Source organism: Miscanthus floridulus, chromosome 10 (assembly GCF_019320115.1).
Source record: "Miscanthus floridulus cultivar M001 chromosome 10, ASM1932011v1, whole genome shotgun sequence".
Classification (NCBI taxonomy): Eukaryota; Viridiplantae; Streptophyta; class Magnoliopsida; order Poales; family Poaceae; genus Miscanthus; species Miscanthus floridulus.
The window spans coordinates 120181520-120191164 of NC_089589.1; the positions used below are offsets into that span (position 1 = coordinate 120181520).

General features: G+C 38.7%; 1 protein-coding gene across 1 annotated transcript; it reads left to right on the plus strand.

The window, feature by feature from the left end:
- Positions 1 to 2404: 2404 nt before the first annotated feature.
- On the plus strand, positions 2405 to 9199 carry LOC136487065 (G-type lectin S-receptor-like serine/threonine-protein kinase SRK). Its single transcript, XM_066484184.1, has 7 exons — positions 2405 to 2665; positions 5772 to 5914; positions 6002 to 6263; positions 6538 to 6766; positions 6857 to 7006; positions 7085 to 7263; positions 8897 to 9199. The coding sequence occupies exons 2-5, from the start codon at positions 5774 to 5776 to the stop codon at positions 6879 to 6881; spliced, it is 657 nt and encodes a 218-aa protein (XP_066340281.1). The 5' UTR covers positions 2405 to 2665; positions 5772 to 5773; the 3' UTR covers positions 6882 to 7006; positions 7085 to 7263; positions 8897 to 9199.
- Positions 9200 to 9645: the final 446 nt, after the last annotated feature.

Genomic DNA, 9645 nt, shown 5'->3' on the forward strand with positions numbered 1-9645 from the left:
ATACGACAAGACCAAATCAAAGCAATTCAAGAATCTATAGCCGGATTTTTTAATGACCAGGTCATCGATTCCAAAGGCGAGTTCTACTTCGACCCAACACTGCCATGGAAGCCAAGCTAGAGGATGAGGGGAAACTTGTTATATCACAACAACTGTAATACAATCTTTTGTAATATATGCACATAAAATAATATAATGTAAAATACACATATGCATGCATGCATGTAAATATATATATATATATATGTATATATATATATATTTCTATGCTTGAATTATGTGATTTAATACGTTCATTGTGCTTGAACCGAAACATACTATACGCGCGTATAAATATATTATTAGCAGCATATAATACGACTTCGAAAACCTACTTTGAAAAGAAAAAAAATAAAAAAAAACCTTTAGTCCTGGTTCGTATTACCAACTGGGACTAAAGGGTGCCGGCCTCGTGACATGTCAGGAGGCACCTTTAGTCCCGGTTGGTGTTACCCACTGAAACTAAAGGTCCCCATTTAGTCTCGGTTCCTGACCCGGAACTAAAGAATCCCCTTTAGTCCCGGATACTTACTCCCGGGTGGGGAACCGGGACTAGAGGGATTCCCCACCGGGAGTAAAGGCCGTCTCTGTGCCGGTGAGATGAAGGGTGATGAAGTTCACACCACTTGATGCAGCGGATGGAATTCTTGTAGGTGCACGGTAGGCGGATATTGACGTAGCATTTTTATACGTGCACATTTGCACTGACATGCACTACTACGCGAACTTTCTTTGGAGACGGCCATGATAGTTTCTAGAGGCGGCTGTGGTCCACCTCTATCTCAACGTATGTACAAATGAAGCATTTGTACAGCTGATTATCTACCAAGTCTAAAAATAGATTTATAAAGACGGCTGGATTTTGAGACGTCCCTAAAAATCATTAAAAAACACAAATCTAAAAACAATAGCAAACAAAAGTTTTAATCCCAGAAAGCTCGGACTAGGAAACCCAAACTAAAGACATGGATTTGGCTACATGACATACGTGCATCCATTGAGCCCACTTGTTGAAGCGCAGATCTCAAGCTATAAAACTATTAGTAGATCGATTGTAGTACTGCATGATCCACCAGTAACAAAGGTTGGTATATATATTTGTATCATTCTTTAATGGACTAATTAAGACAAAATTGAAGTGTTATCGATAAATAAATTGGAACAAAGAAAGTAGATATATATGAACTAAAGAGGAAGATATGGATAGCTCGGATACATGCATCCATGGAGCCAACTTGTTGAAGCGGAGATCTCAATCAATAAAACTACTTATATTCGTATCATTTTTTAATGGACTAATTAAGTAAGGTAAATGAAAGTAGAGCTCATCGTCGGCTTTGACTTCCATGCTCCAGTCCACAAGATGGCATTTAATTCGCATCCTGTATCGATCATAGACTTGCTGTTAGAAAAAGAAAAAGAAAAAGAATCGATTTGGGCATCTGCATAGCTAGGATTACTGAAATAGCGGAGGACACCGTATGGGTTGGACCCGACGGAACGTGCTGGATAAGCTGTAGATAGCTCCAAAACGATTTTTTCATATTGTAACGTAATAACATATTGATAATATGTTACTCCCTCTGTAGCAGAATGACAAGTGTATTTTATGCAGGAAAAAATCGCAGCACTACAAACTATGTAAAAAAAAACAGGAAATTTGGAATCCAGATACAGGATGCTGCAGTCGCCATCTCAGCTTTCCTCCCATGAACCCCGTGCCTCCAGAGCATGAATAGCATGCTGGTACCACAATACCGTAAACCGGCACTTTGTCGAGTGATTTTATCTTCGTCGAGTGCATTACCTTAGACACTCGGCAAACAAGTTTCTTATCGAGTGCTGTAAAAAAAACACTCGATAAAATAATTACACTTAGCAAACGAAGCAAAAAAAAAACACTCGGCAAAGTTTGATACTCGACAAGCTAGAAAAAAAAACACCTGACAAAACTAGACACTCAGTAAATAAATATATTTGTTGAGTGTAATTGTCTGACACTCGATAAAAAAATATAAAAAAAGAAATAAAAAAATAACTAATATATTATCGAGTGTCCAAAATCCTAAATATTTGGCAAAGATAAGGCCCCGTTTAGATCCAAAAATTTTTGGATTTTGGCAACCGTAGCACTTTCGTTTGTATTTGACAATTAGTGTCTAATTATGGACTAATTAGGTTCAAAAGTTTCGTCTCGCGATTTCTCACCCAACTATACAATTAGTTTTTTTTTCGTCTACATTTAGTACTTCATGCATGTGCCGTAAGATTCGATGTGATGGGTACTACGCAAAAAAAATTTTTGGCAACTACAGGCCCTAAGTTTAGCGAGTGTCGGATGAAAGACAGTCGGCGACCTCGGCGTTATCAAGCAACACGCCCACGTCCCCCAGACTCGGCCACCTCCGTTTCTCTCTCCCTTATCTCTTCCAGAGAGCACGGCCCTCCGCCGGGAGCTCCAGGCGCTGCCCGTTTTACCCCCCGCGGGCGGATCTGAGCTGCTGGTGCTGGTAGATTTGATTCGCTACGCCCCTTCTCCTACTGCCGCCTGGCCATTTGAATTCGAGCCGTGGAGAGAGAGAGAGGCCTTAATTTTTCAGTCCAGTTCTTGAGTTCTTGAATCCAGGTGAGTTCAATGCAACGCCCAAACTTCTTTGCCAGTCTCGTTGATTCATCAGCCTCTCCCGTTCTTGAACATCGCACGCTTCTTCTTGCGTGGCTGATTTAGTGCTGGTCCGGCGGGTCTCTGGATTGGTTTGGTTTGGTCGGTTAATGTTCGTCCGTTTCCCCTTTTAACTCTCCCCAGCGCTGCGCTATGAATGCAAATCAGTAATTTCGGGCGAGATAGGCAGCTAAAATCTGACGCCCGTCGGGATTCGATGGACGCGGCCGCCGATTCCGTGGTTCTTGCGCTTGATTCTGTCCTCAGACGCCAAAAAAACGCGCCCTTTTTATGAGTCTGAATTGTTTGTTTCGTTTGTTCTGCATACAAAGCTTCGTTTCTTGCACGCCGGCCGCCGATGCACCAGCTCCTCCGCTTCGGTCTCCGAGTGCTCGTCCTCGAGGGCCGCGCGCGCCCCGGCGGCCGTGTCTACACGGCGCAGCTAGGTGGGGACAGGGCCGCCGTCGAGCTCGAGTCCGGGTCCTGCGCGTCGGCCGCGGAGCACACGTGCGCGGCGCTGCTCCCGCTAACGGCGTTGTCGCGGGACGCGTGCGCGGCGGTGGCTGCGCTCGGTGGGGTGGCGGCGGCCTGATGGCGGCGGCGGCAGGGGGAGCCGCGGGCGGGTGGCCGTGGGTTTTTTTTTTATATTTTTCGAAAAGTATTTGCCTAGTGTCGGATTTAGCTCTCGACAAAAAACACTCGGTAAAGATAGCTTTGCCGAGTCTTTGTTCGTCGAATGCGGTTCATCGAGTGTAACACTGTTTCTAGGCACTCGATAAACCTAATGTTTCTGGTAGTGCACAACTCGAAGGTAAGTTTCAACTATAAAAGTTTTACATCTTATCGAGCACTATAGCTTTGGTATAGAGCATGTCTCCGTCTAAGATTGTTTGAAAATTTTGAAGACGACTTGAATTTAAAAATTATATAACCCAAAACCAAAATTTAAGACTCTAGTTGACTACCAATAAAAAACTTGTTAGCTTCAGAGTTGTAGACTGAGTCGACCACTACTTACTGCTTAGTGTAATATGCTATCCTTATATACTGGCATTTAGTAATATTGCATTGAATATTTGTACCACTAAATGACCTGAAACAAAAAAAAAGATTTTGATTACAAAGTTTTACATGTTAACCAGAACTATAACTTTGGTATAGGGCATGTCTGCATCCAATAATATTTGAAAATTTTGAAATTCCAAATTTTATAATTTTGAACAGATTTTTACTATTGTAACTGACAACAAATAAGAAACTTGTCAACTTCAAAATTAAAGATCTCATTGACGGCTACAACTTTGGCCTTGATCATGTCAGCACTTGAGATATTTTGGAAATTTCAATTTAAATTTCAAAATATAACAATTTAAAACACTACGATAGAACAGACAATGACTATCAGTTGTATTATCACTGCCAGTTTGTCACGACAGTGATAGCACAACCGGGAGTGATAGGTGTTTTACACAAAAAAAAAAATCTTAACTTTTTCATATGAGATCGGATTAAGATGAATTTCATATCAAAATTATTGAGTTTAATGAGATCTAAAACTTTGTAGGTCACAACTTTTTAATTTGAGATGGTTTAGAAGGACAAATATTTAATATAATTTCTTGGATCAAATTTGATGTGATTAACAATGTTGAATGGAGACAAAGTCAACATCAAAGTTGTAGAACTCGAAGAGATCTACAACTCCGCAGTTAACAACCTTTTCATTTGAGACTATTTTGAGTGTCAAATATACAATATATGATTCGAAAATGTATAGTTAAAATAATAATGTCAGCTATATAGTCATATGAGTCGTGTAGCTTAGCTGGTATGTACGCTCGTGGAAACGTGAACGTTGAGGTCTCAAGTTCAAATGCTAAACAACGGGTTATGATTCATTTTCTGGCAGTGATAACCTATTCGGGGTAGTTGTAGGGACTCTGACACCTAAGATGGTGTGGTGAATTGGGCAACTTAAAATCTACTGCTAAAACTATGACCTCTAATTTTAATCTAGTCAAAACATATGCAATAAATAATCTTTCTAGCTATGTAACTAAGGTTTTGTTAGGTGTGAAACCCCAAGTTTTAGTGCTTGATAGAAAATCTGCAATTTGTCACATCAATTGAGTTGCTTCTTTTGAGTTCTTGCTTGATGTGTTCTTCGATTGCTACCTATATGTGAGACGGTTGATAACTAGAGGAGACGTGGTGCTAAGGTTGCAGGGTTTGGATCTTTTGATATGAAGCCGGATTAGTGTGTCAATCTAAATCAAAGCCATAGTTATCTCCACCTGATGCAAGAACGGCCCCGTCCCAATCAAAATGCATGTGAGTTTTGTGGGTTGTTGTCGGTCAGTTATCTCCACCTGATGCAAGAACGGCCCCGTCCCAATCAAAATGCATGTGAGTTTTGTGGGTTGTTGTCGGTCAGTTATCTCCACCTGATGCAAGAACGGCCCCGTCCCAATCAAAATGCATGTGAGTTTTGTGGGTTGTCGGTCACCAATCACCTTTTTTCACATAGTGTACTACCTATCTGTGTCCGTCCAAATTCAAATGCATGTGAGTTTTGTGGGTTGTTGTCGGTCACCAATCACCTGTTTTCACATAGTGTACTACCCATCTGTGTCCGTCCCAATCCAAATGGATGTGAGCTTTGTGGGTTGTTGTCGGTCACCAATCACCTGTTTTCACAGTGTGTACCCATCTGTGTCAATAGCGTGTCAGCTTCAGTTTAAATTTCAATTCTTGTCTCAACTTGTCCTTGCTTAACCCATAGATGTCTCATTGGGTTTCCTTATATAACTTTGAGTCACCTGCCTCATGGAATGGATTCATTTGTGAAATTTTCAGTCCTCTCTCCTTGTTATCTCCCAGCCAGCTAAGTCACTCTAGTGTTGCACTCAAGGTCAGTGCTGTTGACAAGTTTTTGTCTGCAAATATCCGTGACGCAACTATGTTTTTGAGAATCCTTTTAATTTTTACCAGTTTTTCTTGCATTGATTTGTGAACTGCAAGCTGTACTACTTATGCCTTGCTCACATTGTGTGTCATCTTAAATCATCAGGAATGGCAACCAGCGGAGCTAAAACTCTGGAGAATAAGCCAACCATATCAAAAGAATCACGATTAGATTTTTTCATGAAAATTACCAATGACTTCTCTGACCAGCGGCTACTTGGTACAGGTTCATTTGGATCAGTTTATAAGGCATGGATTTCGAAAACATTTTCTCTCTATTCGAACAATCTTTGTATCAAAAACAAACTAATATACAGCAACTGCGAGGTGAAACAGGGGATTTTGGAAGATGGTGGAGCGGTTGCTGTAAAGAAACTCAGAGTAGATGGGCCTGTGCCACCTGAAAAAATATTTGCCAACGAGGTCCACAATATTATGGTGCTGGAGCATGAAAATGTTGTAAAGTTGGTTGCATTCTGCCGTGAATCTGCCGTGAAACCGGTGTTAATCCATGGTGGATATAGGGTTGCACCCGTTACTGAAACTGTACTCTGCTATGAATATTTTCATAAGGGAAGCCTTGACAAGCATATTTTTGGTACGTAGCATAATAAGTTGTTATCTATCTTGCATTTCTTACTGAAAATCATAAAATTTAGATTACTTTATGCTTATGTATAACTGCTGGTAAGAAAGAATATTGTCACATTTTGTCAGTAGGAGAGTCTGGTGTTCTTTTTTTTTTGTCATTATTTTTCTTGAAGTTGTTCATTTACCCTGATTTTTTCTGTCTTTATGATTCACTGAAATAAGTACCAAAAAGAAATTTGTCATCTTAGTTGAACTGTATATTCTATCATTTGTTACATCAGGTGCCTCTAATACCATTGGTTGGAACACGCGCTTCGATATAATCAAGGGTATTAGCGAAGGTATACAATTTCTACACAGCTTGCCTAGACCTCTCTTGCATTTGGGACTGAAGCCACAAAATATATTGCTGGATGATAACATGGTTCCCAAGATAGCGGATTTTGTATTCTCCAGAATCTTTGATAAACAGGAAACCCGAAAAACAACGCAAAGTCAAGTGGGAACAGTGTAAGCTACTCTTTAATTGTTATGGTATTTGATACCCCATTCCTAAATTATGATATAAATTTATCGAACTCTTTCTATTGATGCAATTAGGGGATACATGGCCCGGAGTATGTAGATGGTCGTGAAATCTCGGCCCAGTCAGACATTTACAGCCTAGGCCTAATTATAATGGAGATCGTGACGAGAGAAAAGAATAGTTCCAGCATTGACCAGAAGCATGCCAGACAATATATAGATGAAGTAAGGAAAATAATATGGCATATTATAAGTTGTATTGGTAGTATAATACCAAGGACCATAATTTGAATTTATATGTAGGTAAAAAAAAACTGGACACTGGAGAAAATAATGTCCGAGTACCCTGAGTTAGAAGAAGATGGTCTCTCTCAAGTCGAGGAATGTATTAAGATTGGTCTACGGTGTGTGGAGCTTGATCAGCGTGACAGACCTTCCATACAAGAAATTATCAACGACCTCAGCGGACAATGATTGAGGCGGTATGAAATTTATTTTGGAAAAATGAGATTCCAGTTCAGAATATCATACTATACTATATTAAATGGCCAAAGGTGACCTCTACATGTCAGTTTGTCTTATTTCGACCTGCTAAAAACAAGAAAAATGAACATCGAGGAATTTATGAAGACAGAACTATGCCTAGGAAAAATACATTTAATTCATCATTGCAATTAATGCTTAAGGATTCTTCCAAATAAATTATATTGCTTCGGGAAATAATATAGGAGTTTCAAACATAGATACATATATATGTACAAATAATATGAGAATCTTACTCATGCTACTCTTTTTTTCACTTTTGTTATTTTATTTAGGCTCCTCCTTTTTTTACATTTTTATTAGCTACTCTTGGAAAACAGTGGAAACTGAAAATAAGGTGCTCTGTCTATTTGATTAAGAAAATAGTAGGGCAATGAGAAAAACTAGGAGCTCTGCTTGTCACTGCTTAAAGGAAAAATCACTAGTATTTCTAGTCACCGTAAGAATTACTGTCTAGAGGCGAGTCTTCCAACAACATCTACTATAGCAGCGTCTGTAGAAAAATAATATATTCTAGAGGGGGACATAAACTGCCTCTAGTAAATCAATTTCAAAATCTGGGTGATGTTTATGGCTGCCTCTAATAATCAATTTCTATAGGTGGTCGGTATCATGGTCCGTCTCTAAAAATTATTTTCCACAAAGTGAAAACCAGCCATAAAAAATAGCAAAAGAGATTTCAATCTGGGGGTAAGCCCGCTGGGGAAGTACAAATGTTTATAAGCATTCTCCAAGTGAATGATCCTATCCTGTTTTATCAACATCAACGAGTCTTGTATTGAACATTTGAACACTTAATGACTACAAATGAAAAAAGTTTGAAATATAAAGTTTTGGATCCCATAAAGCACGACAAATTTGTTTTAAGGCACATCTTCATGTGAGCTCGTTTGAAAAATCAAAACTTTGAATTTCAAAATCTAGAAATTTAAAAGATAATTTTGGGACTAAATCGCATCAATGAAAAGTCGTCAGCTAGAAAGTTATAAATCTCTTAAATATCTATAAATTTAATACAAAATCGTATTCATATGAATAAAATAGGAAAAGCTACAATTTCCTTGATACATCGATCTTTAGAGACGGGTCAAGTTATGTACTGTTTCTAGAAATCGATTTATAATGACGGTTATTGATTTTCAACAACCCCTAAAAATGTCTCTATTTCTAGGGTGGACCAACCGCCTCTGGTATAGCATTTTTTAGAGGCAATTGGTGTTATCAAGCATCTAACAGTATAGGACATTTGTCGTGGAGTCTGGAAACACCAACCGCCATAAGAGACGGTTCTAGCTTGATGGAGCCACCTCTAAGAAAAGAAGCGTCTCAAAAAATTTGTTTGTGTAGTAGTCAATTAAGATCATGCTATCTTAGTCTCTCCGGGCGAGAGGAACCATATATCATCCTAATTAGAACATATACAGTAACTGTCATAGGCCTAATTAATCATTGCCTCATCCTTAGTATTAAGAAATAGGTTTTGGTGTTGCGCTAATTATTTCCGAATTTGACTATAAAGATAGAAACCATGAAGGACACAATGTTCACGCTGACATTCTACATCGAATTTAGGTCTCTCATCTACGTTGATCATGTAACATTTCAATGTTGAAGGAGGTCAGGACTAAATAAAAGAAGGCCTGTTATTTCTACCACGACACAGGTTTATTGTGGAAATTAAAAGGCCTTTATTTGCGAGGAAATTAAAGATGGCCCTTGTTACTGCATAGTGGAAACATATAAGTTTCATCTCATTTGGAGTCCTACATGAAATATGTCCTTTTTGTTATCACTATATAATAAAATGTATTCGACAGTCTTTTTTGTTACTGCATAGTTGGTCAATAATAATAAATCCACCCAATTGCTCGTAAGATAGCCATGGTAGTTACTGTACATGTAAATTTTGAGAAACACTGCTATAGAATAGATTTATAGAAACAAACACAATTTTTTAGTAGAGCCAGCTCTATTTAAAGCTGTATATAGAAATGGTTTCCAAAATGACCAGTCTCTAGAAATTTATTTGTAGACGCCGCCTCAACTTTTAAGGGCGGCTGAAATACCAACCGCCTCTAAATATTATATTTTTAGAGGCAGCTAGATTTCCAGCCATCTCTGAAAATAGAGATATTTTTAGGGGCTGGTGGAAATATATATCAGCCATCTCTAAAATGGCTTTTTATAGGTGGCTAGAAATCCTAGCAGTCTCGAAAAAATAGGCGCAACATAGTAAATTTATAAATTTTTCAAATGAATATAGATGAAGACAAATTTTATACCAAAGTTGTAGATGTCGAAGAGATCTATAACTTCGTAGT

What these genes read in the sequence shown, in the direction of transcription:
- LOC136487065 (XM_066484184.1), top strand. Translation starts at nt 5,774, where the DNA reads ATGGCAACCAGCGGAGCTAAAACTCTGGAGAATAAGCCAACCATATCA. An exon ending in CATTTGGATCAGTTTATAAG is followed by an intron (nt 5,915 to 6,001) that starts GCATGGATTTCG and finishes GAGGTGAAACAG; the next exon opens with GGGATTTTGGAAGATGGTGG. An exon ending in CAAAGTCAAGTGGGAACAGT is followed by an intron (nt 6,767 to 6,856) that starts GTAAGCTACTCT and finishes TGATGCAATTAG; the next exon opens with GGGATACATGGCCCGGAGTA.